A 16172-nucleotide genomic window follows, 5' to 3' on the forward strand; every position below is an offset into this window, starting at 1 on the left:
TATTTATTTTTTTAAAGTTAGTTATAACACAAGCCAGTCATCAGCAATGACAACCTGACAAATACTGCAATTTACAGCTCCACTAGTTCAGGGGAACTATTATTTCTGTAAAGATTGACTGATGCTTTCTGACTTCTGCTAGCATATCTGAGTTTTCCTTCCAAAAGTATCATGGGACAGGGACTGAAGAGAGAAGGGTTTCTTTAAAGCAACAGAGACAATATTTCTAAGTCAAAAGGTCATGTGCAACTTTTAATTTATTAAACTATTGTACTTGAATAGCATGAGGTATAAGAGTAGGCTGTAGTTCTTTAGCCATTTTGGCAGTAGGTGGTGGCCAAGGTTCCAGACACGAGGTTGCTTTATCAGAAACACCTGCATTCATATTTTCATATTTAAGGAGACTAACATACAGCAGACTGGAACAGAGCATCCTATCCTCTGTTTAAAGGATAGATTTGTATGTCATGCACAATAGTGCTGAAACCAGAAGAGATTGATGGAGGCAATAGAAGTTTCCTGGCTTGTAATTCAGTGATATATGCTTGTAGGCTTTATTCACAAATACACTTCACTTCCAAGTCTAGTTTTTAAGCTACCAGCTAAAGAATTAGATAAGTCAGCCACCCCTCTTCCCTCCTCAAGAATTTAGTGTTTATCCAAAAGTATAGTTAAAGCCTTTCATTAAAAAAGAAAAAAAGCACCCCAACTCCTCACAAATTGAATTGTGTCAGCATGGCCTTTCCAATATTAGACAAAGCTAAGAGCTTGTCACAGATGAAGCTCTCCAAAACTTGAAGGTATATTTACAATGGATGAGCCATCATACCAAATTCCAGATTGCTAAAAAGGAAGTGAAGTACCACTGTTGCTAAAGCAGTTCATCTTAGCTATCCATGCTATGGCAATGGCATTTTAGAAATGACTTACCTCTGGTAAATCAGGTTATCTGAGATGATCTGAGATGAGCAGGGGTTACCAATTTTGTTTTGACAGACAAGTACCAGCTGTGTGGAGGACTGGACATTAAGCATGCACCTAACCACTGAAGAAGCATACAGAGAGATGCGTAGGCAATGTAACTGAATTCTCAGAGCTATGGCATCGCAAGTTGTGCTGCAGTAGAAAGATTTCTAAAACTGAGCACTCAAGGCAGAGCTGTCAAACCAGAAGTTTACAGGAAGGTGACCTGAATCACAAATATTTACCCAATGTACTCTGCAAGCTCTTTATTGAGGAATAACAAATAAACTTGAACAGGCTTTGAGGTGTTCAGATTTTTTGGTTTGTGACTGATGAAATCCAGTCTCTGTAGGCAGAAACCTTGGTGTAGACTGTTGGTGACTCTGGATGGCAATCGTCACTGGCCCAGCTTGCAATACCAACCAGCTTATAATGCCCATGGGTCCCACAGACAAGTGGCCATCCAGAGTCCCCCTGAGAGAAGGAAAAGAGTAAGGAGAGAATGAAAGCATAGAGTTACCACCCATCAGCAGCATCATAAGCATTCAAAGCCAGTAAGTTCAGGGAGGGCATGGTGTTGAGCCCTGGCCTAGACACATACATCATAGCACTCCCACCCCCTTCAGTTACGTACCATGCAAAAAGCTGCCCCAGCAGATCTTGCACAGATGTTGGTCTCTTCAATATTTTGTCCCCAGTAGCTCACACAGGCCTCATAGGAGAGGAGGGAAACCTCCACTTGTTGTAGCCTGGAATCCTGTTCCTCCTCTGGAAAATGCAACAGCGTCAGGTTGACTACCTAGGTAGGAGTCATGCTGCACCAACTGCCCCAATACCACTCCTGGTATCCATTCAGAGCACTTTTGGGGACAGATCCCAGCTTGCAAGTAACATCACCCAATATCACACAGATTCTCATATGTTTCAGAAGAACATCTCTCTCCCCATATTCATCCAGACCCAGCTTGGCTTTTGCCATCAGTGCAGCTCAGAACCTGGCCTCCTGAAGCTGGTTGACATGAAGCTGGCATGGGGATCAAGCTCATCAGCCAGGAGCTGTAATAGGATGGCAGTCACTGGTGGGAAGCATGCATGGTACAGAAAACCTTACAGGCCCTATACCTCTCCCTTGTCTTCCACATGGGCCACCAGCAAACCAGAAAGGTTGGCCCAAGCCCCTAAGAGAGAGCAAAGCCAGCACACCACCAGGAACAAAATACTCTTGCAGGGCATGGATGAGCACACCTTCTGGCAGCACCTCCAAGTCCATCATCACCCTGCCAGTTTTCCCAGACTAACCTCCAGCCAGCTGGTAGCTTGCTTCCTTGCTGCTATCTGTGCTAGACTGTGGCTCAGGGCCAGTGGGACAGGATGCAGACAGGCTGCTTCGGCTGTGTTCACTCACATGTTCCCTGCATCTCCTGGTGGATAGGTCAATTGTTATTTGGAACCGGGGGGGTGGCACAGCCCTTGTTCAGTCTGAAGATGAAGTAGTTTTTCCTCCCCTACCACCAAGCTATCCCCAAGGAGAAAGGAGATGCTGTCACTGGGAGGCATCGCAGGCCAGAAGCCCCAGGCATCAAGACACCATGGGAGTGATCTCATCTCCCATGAGTTCATTCCCCTTTGCTGAGCCTCCACCTTGGTTTTGCCTTTCCAGAAGTGGCTGCTTTCTGACAGAGAAGGCAGCCCAGCTCCTCTCCGGAAATCGTTTCACACACTGCAAGCAACATTTGGGGAAGGGATGGGGTGCAGATCATGCCTGGCACTGCCCCCAGTCAGCTGTTACTACCCTCAGCAGGCCATAGGTGCTCTCACACCAGACCAAGGCACACTTACCACCAGCTCCTCTCTCTCCCCATCCTGCTGTTAAGCATCTTGCATCAGGGCTTACTTCTTCCCTACTGCCTGCTAAGCAAGCCACTGCTGCAAAATCACCTGTGTTGGAAGGCAAGGTCTCCATCAGTGCCAGGAACAGCTCTCTTGCTCTTACCCCTGTCAGTCCCCTGCTTTTCTTGCCTCTTAACTCACTGCTTGGCTCCCCCTCCCCTCCTGTGATACACCACGAGACTGCAAAACAGATGAGGCAGGGCTTTAATAATGTATATGTTCCCTCGCTGTACGTGCTGAATGCCTGAGAGCGCTGTTTTAATGAGTCAGATCTGGCCTTCTCCAAGCACCACTATCTGAAGTCACAGCACAGTCAAACCGAGCATCTTTTGAAGGCAGGTTCTGGAAGGTGAGAAAGGAGACCCTCCAAAACAGCACAGAACCAGGACCTGGGGAAGAGGTTTTCCTCAAGCCAGTTTGCCCAAGATCTCTCTCCCTGAGGGACAAAGCCCCATCATCAGTGCCCACAGGCAGTGCCTGGGGACTGTGGCATTTTGTGTGGATACAGTCACCATGTCATACAGAGATCCATGCACTTATTTAGCCTCCTTATTCAATGCCCTGGTTTTGTGCACCAGCTCTGTCTAGATCACATTCCCCCACTACTTAACGCTCTCCCCTTTTCTTTCCCCAGGTCCTGCCCCAAGCTACACATAATATTAACCAGAAAAATAACTTCTCTCAGCTCTACCCAAGTATCACACCTGGTCATATAAAACCTAACAAAATATTCCTCTAACAAGAATCTTCTAGGCATTTTAGGCAAAAGGCATAGGCAAAATATAAGCTTATTCTCCAAATTTCAGCCCCTATCTCAGGTACATTACTTTGCTACTGGCAGAAAGGTGAGTGCCATTAGTGCTGTGCATATAAATAGGGGGGAGGAAGGGGAGGGCGCGTGGCACAGCTCCCCTGGGACATGCATGCTTCTTTTTGACTCATTAATTTTAATGGTCACAATACAGCTGTGACGGGTTGGGAGACAGCTAGAGCAGGAGACTAGCAAAGATCACCTAATCACACCTAGCCTACACTCACCTTAAAGTCACAGGCAACTTTGCTTGGAGGAGCCTGCTTCAAAGCCTGCTGAAGACAGCAGAAGCATTCTTAATTCTCATGCTGTATTTCAGCCAGATAGGAAGCAATTCTCCCCAAAGGCTTGCTGCTCATTTTGCTCTTTGCATCCCTTCCTGAACAAGACAAATGCCCTCCCACCCCCCTCCTCACACACACACAAAACACTGTGCCCCATGTCAGAGTCTTACTGTAACTATTAACCCCATCACAGCTGAGTGTACTGGGCCCAAGCAGTACCTGGCTTGATGGGTTCCTGCAGCTCCAGGAGTGCCAGATCATTTGTGGAAGGGAAGCCACTGAAGTTATGGTGTGTGCGCACAGCTTTCACAAGCACAGGGCTGTTACTCTTCACATTTGGCAACACGTGTATTTTTCCCAGGACTACTTCATCCATTTGAACACTGAACAATGAAAAAGAAAAATCAAATATTTTCAGTCTAAGAAACTCCATAGCTCAACTGGAGGAGTCCAAAGTTCATGTGTAACATTTGCTGCCAGCTACACTCATGCTCCAAGACTTACAACTTTACATCACAGGGATTCTTTTGGAAGTCCCAGCTGAGGTACCGCTACTTTCTCTGCTGTACTGACAGAAGTTTGACTTCCATCTACAAAGCCTTGCTGCAGTTGCGATTAACACAGAGTCCAGAGGTGGATCAGTCGCTCACCTTCTCAGGAATCAGATCCCAACAGGGACAGAGCCTATATTAAGGCTACAGATCTGGGCTGTATAAATGCTTTGATGAAACATTCAAGACCAACACCACCACCACAGGTTTCTACATGTAACAAAGATGAAGGTTCATCAGTATCACGTGGCACCTCAGCCTAACTGGGGCTAGTAAATACATAGTGGGGGCCACAGGCATAATACAGGTGTCAGCAGTTTTGAGGGCAGATGTCAAGTTCTCCAAGGGCTGCGCATACAAATAAATTACCAGGTGCACACCAAAGCTCAATACTCTATCTCTACTGCCACCACTGTCTGTGCTAGCAACATGAAAGACAGGGAGATATAAGCTACTGGAGACCAGCTCAGGTTGCATGTAGACATGTGGAAAACAATAAGACCATATGTATTTGCCATGAGTGACAAGATAGATTAGAAATTGACCAGCTCTTCATGCTAATGAGCCTTTAGCACTCTTGGGTGAGAGGATGTTGCCCACCTGAAGTTGCAGCGTGCGGCTGTCAGGACCCATTTTTCATCAATCAGAATGCCTCCACAGAAGTGGTGACCTTCATACTGCAGACTGGCCAGCCAAGGCGAGGACAGCAGGGCTGCCTCGCTGCTTTCACACATCTTAGGCATCTCATGGGGCTCCCCCAGTTCTTCTGTACTTGTTGCAGGCCCCGGCACAGTGAATGGATCCATCTCTGGAAAAAAAACATTTCTCTGGAATTATTTCCTTGTTGGTGAATTGATGAGCTTCAACACCAAGCAAGCGGACTTGTTCTGGACAGCCATGTCCAAAGGTTCCACAACAGCCCTGTGGTAGGATTGAAGTGTCTATATTGGAGAGTTAGGAACACTTTGCTTCTCAAAAGAGAAGGTATCCATATATACTATATCAAAAAATAAAGACCCTAACTAACACCAGTTGAGCAAGGACTTGGCACCTTGAGACCTTAATACCTTGGCCAACATGCTGTGGGTAAGCAGTTCTTCACAGGTTTTTCGGGAAGTCACATTTTGCAGGTGAGAAGTATTTCCTGACTTTTTTTTTTTTTAAATCAAAACTGGTATTTATGAAGTGTTTCCTGTACAATAAATCTCCATTTTCCAAAATTAGTTCACTGAAGTGTTCCCAACTGACTCCAGTAACAGCAAATTAAACAGTGCATAAATAAGCTGAATCCCACCACCGCCAGCTTTCACTGATCACAAGAGGTGTTAGCATGAGAAAGGAAAGAAAACCAGAAACGAGTAGTATTTACTTTCTTCGGAAGTTGGTAGCACAGAGGATGAGTCTGGGAGAAAAAAATAACAGAAGATGACCATTAAATACTTGCCATTGGCAGAGCTGATTTGGAGAAGCCTATACAGATCTTTAAGGACTGAGGCACAACATTCCCCTTGTTTCACAGTGGGGCTCTGGATCATGCCATGGAAGCCAAACTTTCTTTTTTAAATACATATAACAGGCTCCCTTTCTCCCTTTTCTTTGCCCCAGGAAAAGGCATAGCCCTCTAGTAAGACCAGTGAAGCTCTCAAGCAAACGTTAGCACAGATGGATTAAACTGTTTGGCTTTCTGTTTCTTGTTTACAGTGTCAGGTTCCAGATAGAGGTTATTAATTAATCAGGGATCAGTTACATGGTGAGACTAGTTGTTCTTTCCAATATACATCTACTTTAAACTAGTTGTTTTTTTTTGTTGGCTTTTTTCTTTTTCAGGAAACAGCCATTCCTTGGGAACATTTCTATATTTGTCTCAGTGACAGTGAGAACTGTGGAGATACAAGGACTACCACCTAACACAAAGCACTTGGAGTGAGCACCGAATTAACTTACTGCAGTTTTGGATACATGAGAACACAGAAGAATATCTTGATGCCACCAGGGCAATAGTTTTAGGCAAAGTACCTTTAGCAAAAAATCATTACAAATTTGCCTGTCTGTAACCCTCAGTACTACTTTAGCAACAGGACTTTTTTTTTTTTGTGAAGCAGACATGGAAAGACCCAGACCATTACTTACATTGGCTACCATCTTCCAGGTTGCTTTGTGTTGGCTGCAGATCCAGCTCTTCAAAAAGGATTTTGAAGCCTCTGTATCCCACAGATTCATCAGTTTTGAAGTGAAGGGTCAGGAAGCTGCTACTAGAAAACACACTAAAAGATTTTCTCTGGCCACATAAGCTAGCTGGGGGAAAGAAAAAAAAAATACCGTAGTAAAGTGTCAAATTGTACTTGGCAACAACTACAGCCCCTACACTCATTTCCAGGGACATATCTTTAATACAAAACCATTTGGTACTGGAATAGGTTAGTGATGTCAAGACAGCTCTGAGGTCTTGGGGTCTTTCAAGAGGTATGCCTCCAGTGGTCTATGCAACATCACTCCCTGCTCAAGCAGAACTGAAGCCTAGTGCAACAACCAAATTGCTCCCATACTCTACATGAATGTGTATCTCATACTTCAGTGAGATTACTTCAGCAACCTGTTCCCTAAATATCTATGTATGTGGGAAGAGAAGGGGAGGAGACAGTGGGAGAACAAGAAAGGCACGAAGCCGTTTCAGTGAGCACTTCTGTATCCAAAAATCTTGATGCCCATATGGCACAAGGCAGCTTTGGTACTCACAGCAGTACCTGCTCCAGCTTTGTTTCAGAGTAAGATAATTACCAAGATACAAAGAATTAAAGAAAAAAGGCTTTATACAAGGAACCAATGTAGTACCATCCCACATATCCATGACACTGAAAGTGGAAGTCAACAAGTACTGAACCCAGGCCACTTATACCTGGATGACAGAACTGCTCTTAATAGCTCTTGGTAAGCCTGATACCAACTTGACTCAACTATATAGGCTTCTACTTCAGATACCTAACCAGACAGTGCTGTCCCCCCTCTCTCTCACCTTACAAACGGATGGAACATAGTCACATTAAATAAAAGGGATCAGAAAAGTAAGGCAACAAATAAGGATGAGTTCAACCTACCCAGGAGTCTTGAAGAGAGATGAGGTCCATCATAAATACTCAGACAATCCCAAATGCAGTCCCTTGCATCCTCAGTTACAAAGTCTTTAATTACAGCCTTCAGTTTATTTCCTGAACTGGAATAAATTGTCCAAGTGCAATTCAGCATGTCAGGGTAAACCCCAGGGTAACTGGGAGATGTTATTTCAGTGGCTCCAACAGGAATTAGATCAAAGACTGGGCACTCTCCAGAAGAAAAGAAAATAAAGAAAAGAATCACTTGCCCAAACCTGTTTCTGCATGGTATTTTTTTTAAGCATGCCTGTTGATATTGGAGAAAGCCAAGATTGTAATGTCAGGATGCAAGTTCTGTTGGCTGAAATTAGAGTTTGCATAGCTCCCAAGCACAAGTTCCACATGCAGTTTAAGCATAACTATTCAACCAGGAAAAGGGCGACAGACTTGAGTAAACAGACTTGAATTCTGAAGTGATCTAGAGGCCAGACATCAAGACCATACATACAAGATCACTCGGAGGAAGCTTTCCAAATGGGCCAGGTTCAAACTTAAACACTCACTAGCCACTCTAAGTCGCATGTTTCTCTTTCCTTGCATTTATAGTTGCCACTAAGCTGATCAAAATGAAGTAGTCTATGCTGTGGTTGTGTTAACATTTTAATTACATGTTTTTGTGGACAAGTCTGCATTGTTTTCAGGAGTTTCATAAATAAAACACTTCATATCCAATGTCTACCTACTGGCTAACATCGCACCACATTTTATTGTGGTGAAAGGGCAGAAGGCCACCAGGCTTCCTGGGCTGAGAAAAAATGCTGAACGTGGTAGAAACATGAAAAATATAGAAGCTTGATGAGGCTTTTAAGCTTTCACCTTGAGGGTCTCTATTAGCTCAACATCTAGGGATATGCTTCAGGCAGGCTGGCCAACTGAGCAGAAGTTAAGTGCTCATGCAGAGCAGGGAGACAGGTTCAAGCATCCCAGATCCAATATATTTGAGTTCATTGGAATTACTGGAGGGTTTTTATTTTGTTATAATACTCTCCAGGTATCTGTTTCACCAAGCATGCATAGCAGCTCTGATAGCAGGAACTGAACATAAATACAGTAAAAGAGGGATACACTGAAAGAACAGAAGACATTTAGTATTAACACAGCTAATGTTGCTTGTGACAGTCTCGTACTCATGTGTTCACACTTACTTATGACAGAGATTATTGCCTAAGCCAGAAATTCAGAACATACGTTAAGAGGTGGGGGCACTTTTTCTTTTAAATAAGCTTTTTCTTTCTTCCCTCTCACCAGCTTTGTAGAAAGTTAAAACCTGTCTTACCTTTGTCAGCATCTGTCATGTTTCCAGGTTCCAGACCTAAAAGGAAAGCACTGCCTTACCAGAGGCACATGAATGCAGAGGATGTAGGGCCATGCTGGGGACAGGAGCCTGAGCCAAGAGCAACTCATAGCCAGGCTGCAGGGGAGTGGAAAAGGCACCTCCTGGTGTTTGGAGCTGGGGCCTGGAGTGCATGTTCAAAGCACGTGCACACGTGAAAGAAGGCAGCCAAGTCTCTGTTGATGGTGCTGTTAAGTCTGACAAAATTAATCTGAGAAATTTAGCTGCAATTTAGTTCTGAAGCCTGACACACTTGCACAATACACAGACAAAGATGTGCTTGTCTGCACAGCAATGAAGGCACAGGTAAGACAGAAGAAAGAGAAGGGGAAATGAGAATAGAAGTGGCACAGGCCACTAGGAACACAGAACTGTTTGCTTCTGTGAAGGCAAAAGATTTGAACTGGTATTTTTGATCTGAGATATCAAAGTAACTAATATGCTTAATGGTGCCAGGGCAGTGCTATTCAGAGAAAAATGTCTGCCTGTATCACCAGCTGTTCTCTGGTTTAAGAAGAGAAAGGTGAAAGTGTGACATAGGTTTCCTTCAGCCTTTAAGCTCAGAGCCCAATTAACTGGCTAACTTCCTGGGCATGCAGTAGAGGTGAGGCTTGGAGGGTACAGGGGCATCTGCAGTGCTTGACAGTGGTATTGCCTACAGAAGAGAGGTTATAGAAGTAGCAACAGAGTGTGAGGGAGTTAGGTAGGAGCAGAACAAAAAGGGTGAATGTCTAAGCTAGTAGCTCCTTTCTACAAGTTTATTGTGGGGAATGAGCACAGGAATTAGATTACTACTTACGCCTTTTATCATCAGCACTCAAAGATACTACTCAATCTTATTCTTAATGGTAACTTCTCTCCAGAATAAATAGATCTGACATACTAAATACTTAAGATATAACTTAACATCCTCAAAAAAAAAAAAAAAGACACCACGCACCTAAGTAGCAGTGAATATTTTTGTTCTAACACTGTGTTTCCACCTTTCTCCTCCACATTCTCCTCCCTGCCTTCTTTTTAGTAGGAACCTTACTTTCAGCTTTAGTTCATCCTACCCCAAAACTGCAATAGACTTACTCTGCTCAGGAAATATCATCTGGTAAGCCAAGAGAAAGCCTTTCAGAGCTGCCTCAGCCCTGGAAGTGAAGGTCACTGTCACCACTGAGCCTCGGGATTTTACAGGGTAGATTGAAGCATCACCACAGAAGTTTCCTGCAAAATAGGCCAGATTGAGACAAAAGCCTTTTTCTTGACTTCTATAAGGCAAAATCTCCCAGAAACATGCTGTTGGAAAAGGTTTCCCTTTCTAAGAGGGGAAACAAGCAGTAACAAACTCCTGATGCTATTCAGGTTTGAATTCACACACTGGACTATAGCATAAGTCCAGAATATAGCTCTCTATACTTGAAACCAGAATGGGGACATTTACAAGGAAATGGTTGAAGATGCCCAGTTATAACTACTACAGACCACTAGGAGCAAGTACCAACTACCAAGACTACTCTGGTCAGAAGAAATCCCTCTCTGACAGGCAGACCAGGCTCTTGTGCCAGACACTATGTCATATCCACAAGACCTCAGGGCATCTACACTCCCTGGAGAATAAGTCACTTTGTGTTTCACATAATCAAGGCACTGAGAAGCCTCGTATCCCTAAATATATGAGCAGTTTATGTTTCCAGCCTATGCTTTCTCCTCCAGATGCTGACTCCACTTCCCCAGCAATACCCTAACAAAGCTGATAGCCCCTCAGTCAGGGCAGGCAGGTACCTCCCCTCACTCAGCATGGCAGTAGGAAAAGTTTCCCTTTTCCTGGCCCCATCACTTTGACCTGCTGCCTCATTGGCACACAGTTGCAGACATACACAGCAAGTTGCCACGCTGCATGTTCAAGCCTGGGAAAAGCAACCCAGACAGACCCGCATTGTTCTGAGGCACAGCAATGCCATGATTAAGACCTCACATCCAATACATTTGATTGCAACAGCATTCCTAAGAAGGGAAAGATACTGAGCTAGCTGAAGTAGCTCCAAGTATTATCAGAAATCCCTCCTGGAGCATGGAAGTACGCCATGTAAAAAAAAAAAAATCCCCATCCGTCTGCTACAAAACTTAGAACAGCTCCGCTGTTTCTCCCACCCCAGCATTAAGGTAAGCACTTTCTCACCTAGTAACTCTTTGGTTAGTCCAAATCCTTCATACACCATCAGTTGGCCATGACAATTAGACAGATTTCTTTCAGTCCAGAAGTCCAGGACTTCAAGCCTAATAATGGATTTTAATGGGGCTATAATTCTCCAGTGGCAGCTGCTGCACAAAGCAAAAGAACAAAGTCACAATGCTGGCATATCTTACAATTGGCTCTTTTTTCCTAGGGATAGCTATCAAAATGTGAGCCAAGGCAAAAAGGGATTGTAATGCCCATGTAAAGGAAGAAGTCAAAGATGAGATACTGGTCCAAATCTATTTCAGGCATATTATTCATTACTTCTGAAGTTAAATTTTTTTGAACAGTTCAGAAGTCTGTGCTATTGCCTTGTGAATGGAAAGTTCTCTCTTATCCTACCCAAGCACAATAAGGGAGAAAGAAAAGGAAAACAGATGAAAGTTCCAAAAGGTTTTTAGCAACACAGTTAAGCATTGCCATTTTTAAGCCCTCAGTTGTGCCATGTTCAGGAGCCTGACGTACTTTATGATGAGAGCTTTGTCCACATGCATCAGATTTTGTCTGATGTTTGCTGGAGTGAAGGTACGGGTGTGCCCTCTCCCCCTCCAATTTTCCTGACTACTTTTGAGGTACTTGCCCAGTTATTTTTCTAACAGGAGCTGTAATACCTATAGATTCATTAAAAGCCATCTCATATTTGCAGGTTTTAACGTGGGAGTTCCGAGAACCAGAAGAACTCAGGTGCTCACCTGGTGGCGTTTGTGTATCTCATGGGGTACCCTGGTGATTGGATCTTCCCTTCCCTATCTGTAAGGATGGCATCCTTGCATCGTGACAGCTCTGAGCTTATCTTCTTGGGACTTTCCTGGATATTTCCAGGTTTTTGTCCTAGATGGAGTAAGAATGCAAAGCATGAAATTCAGGTTTATTATTAAATAGACTTCCACCATGGACTATGACAATTCCTGTATGACGTGACATGTCCAATTAGAGGATGAACCAGTTTTGAGAACTACTACATTCCTATACCACTAGGCCAGACCTTGTTCATCATAATACTGTAAGAGTTAAGTTAATTTTAGCCATGTTTCAAGCTTCAGCATTTCGCAGTCAGTTGTACCCAGGCTAGAGCTTAGGAGGGCTCTCTTTTATGCATACTTGGAGAACATCTATATGGAAAGTCTCCATGAACTCCATAAGGGCGCCTTGTAAACAAGCTCATTCTTGAAGTTTCAGTCTAACAGCTCAGTTCATCATCTTTAGAGGGAAAAGCAGCTGTACTTCTTGACTGTACCTTGGACCGTGAGCATCAAGTACTCGATGCTGAAAGCAGCGGGGCTGACAGAGTGGAATGCCACCTTCACCATGGGCCCAGGGCTCCAAAGGATCACAGGAGAAATCAGGGTACCACACAACACAGCTAGAAGCAAATCCAAGCACAACACCTTTGTAAGAAGGGACATTTTAGAAACATCTCTCATATAAGTAAAATTCATAGTCTGTGGAAAGGCAGAAAAGTGGGGAACTACTCATGTTTCAGAGATACTCAATGCAAGCAAAGGCAGAGAGACTCCAGCTCCTGCCCTTCAAGAGACGCCCCACAGCTGGCCAACGGGGACTTGCTCAGTTCATTGCTCATTATTGGCTGTCAGAAGTCTATCTACAAGGCTAGACATTTTGTTTGCTGTAACCATCCTGAAAGATTGCTAAACTACTTAATGGTTCATTCTTACATTTAAACTGAGAATGAGATGGGACAGGAAACTGGCATTATTCCACCTCCACTGATAGACACTTTCAGTTGTTAAGCACGCTAAACTATTCTGGGGTTGTTTTTGGCTCTCTGAATTTCCCAGCCTCTTTCTTCACTGTCATACCAGAATTCTAACTCACATCAACATTAAAGCCCAAGTCTATGTTTTAGGTTCCTCAGAAAAAGAGATTTGGTTTAGAGACAGGCACCCACTGACTTCTGTTGCTCACTAGCTCTAGAGAAGGAGTGAAGAAAAAAAGATGCTGTTTCAATATGTTGGCATATAAATAGGCATAGAAATCTAGTTTAATATACCCAACCTTGAAAAACTGCCAGCCATAACAAAATACTATTACATAGCAGCGAGTCTGTATGCTGGAGGATGCTCTAGGGAACTATCTATTAGACTCCTATTAAGGGAAAAGTTTGACTGATGGCCCCATTTCTGATAGTATTTTCCTCTGTCCTGCATATAAATAGTTATGATAGTTAAACTGTTATTCTCAGCTGTAACAGACATACTTGATTTTTTTTGTGTGCGCTTTTATAAATAAGTTCTTGGAGGAAAACAGCTGTGGAACGCTCCAAGAGCTCCTTAGGACATCTTCCCTTTCCTGTTCTTTCCCTTCCACCTCAGAGTTAAAGGACATGCTACATTTCAGCCTTGTTTTTAATCACTGCTGTGACATAAGAGGACAAGAGACTACACAGAATAGCTATTATCTAAAAACTTTCTCCAGAGGCATTACTTAATTTTGGAAATATTTGGAGAACATAAGTTCCATGCCCTGGAAGTCACCCAAAGGGCTCCCTAAGGTTGACGGTGGATTTCTCCACCACTCTTCAACTGAATGCTAGTGTGGATGCCTGCCCAGGAGAAATCCTTCTGTATAATTACTTTATAATGTCTACAATATATAAACTTAATTTATAATGAAAGCCAGAATAAAGCAAGGGGAGGAGTGGAGATGGAGGGGAAGAAAAACTCATTGAAGAGCTAGGAGAAGGAACATCTTCTCAGGTCAGCACACCCAATATAAACTCTGCAAGATCTAACCTTCGTGAATTTCCCCCCAACGTTTGTTTCTAATTATCTCCCCCTTCACATTTACTTTTTGGTCCAACAACTTCTAACTAATACTCCGTATGTTGCAATAATTACTAACCTTTCTAAGTCCTTTAAAGCAGCCTATGAAGCCAGTACCTTTCTTCTGCATCACCTTTTTCAGCTTGAGTCTGCTGAGTCTCTCCCAGTGCACAGCCAGACCAACCCCTGGAACCTGTCATGCTCCTCTGTGCTTATACATCCTTTTTGGAATGACTCTGCGATGGTGGGGGAGGAGGAGTAAACCAACTCCCCATATTAAGAAAAATGAAATTGGATTCTCAGGTTTATGTAGCAGCAGCATTTTTACTTTTCTATCCTTTCAGACATGGGTATCTTGGTTGGCATTTCTCATGGCTAAGAATGTAGAACAGCGACGATTTTTGAATGATAATAGCTAAATAAAGCCCATAATTTGTGTACATGAGTGCAGAGGCATGGATCTCCTCCCTTCTCTCCTAAGACTTCACCACAGTGAAGGCAGGGATTGAATTTCTTTATGTGTATACACAACTGTTTATATATTGCACAGCTTGTACTGCAGACAAAGCTAGTATTGGAGGTATTATTTCAAACAGATGTAAGAGCAAGCCCTACATTTCATCTCTTCCACTTTCCCCCCTCCTCCTATTCCCCTACTCTGCACACAGAGCCTTTGAAACAGGAAACAAAAAGCATTCCCTCCACACATTTTGAAAAGGCCCAGCTCACTGGAGTTACACTGATGTGCTCCTGCTCCCTGCCACACTGCACAGCATACGGTACAAATGCAAACCACACATGCAGACACGCTGGCCTCCAGAAGTGTAAACTTTCTGGTAAGCAGCATTAAAGCTCTCACTCTCATCTTTATTTTCTTATTTTCATTCTGTGGTTTGTCTTTATGTAGACTAGCATCCCAGTGAACAGACTGTACCTCAGCAGGGTCAAAGCAAGGAAGACCACAGCCCTCCGCATGAAAAATAGCATGTTTTCTGGTTCAAGGAAGAGCCACACCCCTGTTCCCCAGGCCCTAAAGCTTCAGAGTGATTCATTCCCTCTCCAAGATGCATACAACACATACTGTCATCACATTTCATTATGTCAGAGATTTTGGGGAGTATGGAGAAAAGGGGATTGACTTTGAATAAGGAGCTGCCACTATCACAGGAGTCATAAGTCACTTACGTGGACAAGAGTTTTCTATACCAATTTACTGAAATATCACAGCTTGTTGCTATCTAGTCTGTTTTATCACTCTCTAGTGGACTCATAGGGCCACTCTTCTACTGGGTCAATGCAGCACACATACAGGGATTAAGGGCTTCAGCCAAGTTTACAACCCTGGGTCTTAAATTTAATGAAGTCTGCCACACATCAGAGCCATGCAGTTGGATATGGAAACCCTTTCTGAAAATGTCCCAAGTGAAAGTGAGAAATTTCTAGTACCAAGCATCCTTAGTTGTATCACTTGTTACCTATCTCTTTTCTTCCTCCTTGGCTCTCTTCGTAAATCCCAAGAAACTCCTCTTGGCAGTTCGGTGATGTTCTTATTGACAGATGCTTTACCATAATCTTTGCCATGCCCTTCGGAGACACACGGAGTATCCAAGAGCACTCTGGGCTTCCCACATACCCTGACGAGGACGGAGCAGAGATAAACCCCCGGGGCTCTTCTAGCTCTACTTCTGACACACATTCTGTGGATAAATACACACTTCAGTGATAAAAGCATCAAGAAGAGACAGTAAAAGCTTTATATAAAACCTGCCAGTTCTGCCCATGATCGAAAATAACCTAGCAGGTCAATAAAAGTAGCGGAAAATGGTTTTCTAGTGTGTGTACAGGCATACACACATTTTGAAACACGTTCTTTCCCTCTCTACCTCCACAGGTATTACTAGATTTGTTGGAAATCTGAATATTCTGATATCTCAGGCAAAAGCACAGCTACTGCAGTCACTAGAAGGACACAAATATATATACATAGGGTTAAGGTGTTGTGTTTTGTGTTTTTTTTTAACCTGATCCCTTCATTTTGCCTAAATAAATAGTGTTCCTATCAGTAAGAAATATATATTTCTTTAAACTCTAGCATGCAGACCAGTTCAATCCTGTAGGATCTTTGAAAGTGCATAGGATTAAAGTAGGCCTCTGAGGCTAAGGCAACAGGACAAGTCATCAGAC

At 43.5% G+C, this 16172-nt stretch overlaps 1 protein-coding gene across 6 annotated transcripts in view; it reads right to left on the reverse strand.

Annotated features, from left to right (window-relative positions):
• Positions 1–1214: 1214 nt before the first annotated feature.
• Positions 1215–16172, reverse strand: part of OVCH1 (ovochymase 1) — a 37943-nt gene continuing 22985 nt past the window's right edge. For 3 of the 6 annotated variants that reach the window (XM_084516827.1, XM_084516825.1, XM_084516830.1), the window contains 14 exons: positions 15464–15685; positions 12443–12568; positions 11898–12036; positions 11149–11291; positions 10059–10193; positions 8925–8960; positions 7595–7819; positions 6630–6794; positions 5869–5901; positions 5100–5307; positions 4168–4331; positions 2801–2901; positions 1598–1732; positions 1215–1437 (listed from right to left, as the gene is read on the reverse strand). In XM_084516827.1, the coding sequence (XP_084372953.1) occupies positions 1273–1437; positions 1598–1732; positions 2801–2901; positions 4168–4331; positions 5100–5307; positions 5869–5901; positions 6630–6794; positions 7595–7819; positions 8925–8960; positions 10059–10193; positions 11149–11291; positions 11898–12036; positions 12443–12568; positions 15464–15685 (1997 nt within the window). In that variant the 3' untranslated portion in view covers positions 1215–1272. Of the gene's footprint in view, positions 1438–1597; positions 1733–2788; positions 2902–4167; positions 4332–5099; positions 5308–5868; positions 5902–6629; positions 6795–7594; positions 7820–8924; positions 8961–10058; positions 10194–11148; positions 11292–11897; positions 12037–12442; positions 12569–15463; positions 15686–16172 lie in introns of all 6 variants that reach the window. The other 3 variants (XM_084516829.1, XM_084516828.1, XM_084516826.1) reach the window with 2 other exon arrangements.

This window comes from Aythya ferina, assembly GCF_964211825.1.
Source record: "Aythya ferina genome assembly, chromosome: 1".
In the NCBI taxonomy this organism is placed as follows: domain Eukaryota; kingdom Metazoa; phylum Chordata; class Aves; order Anseriformes; family Anatidae; genus Aythya; species Aythya ferina.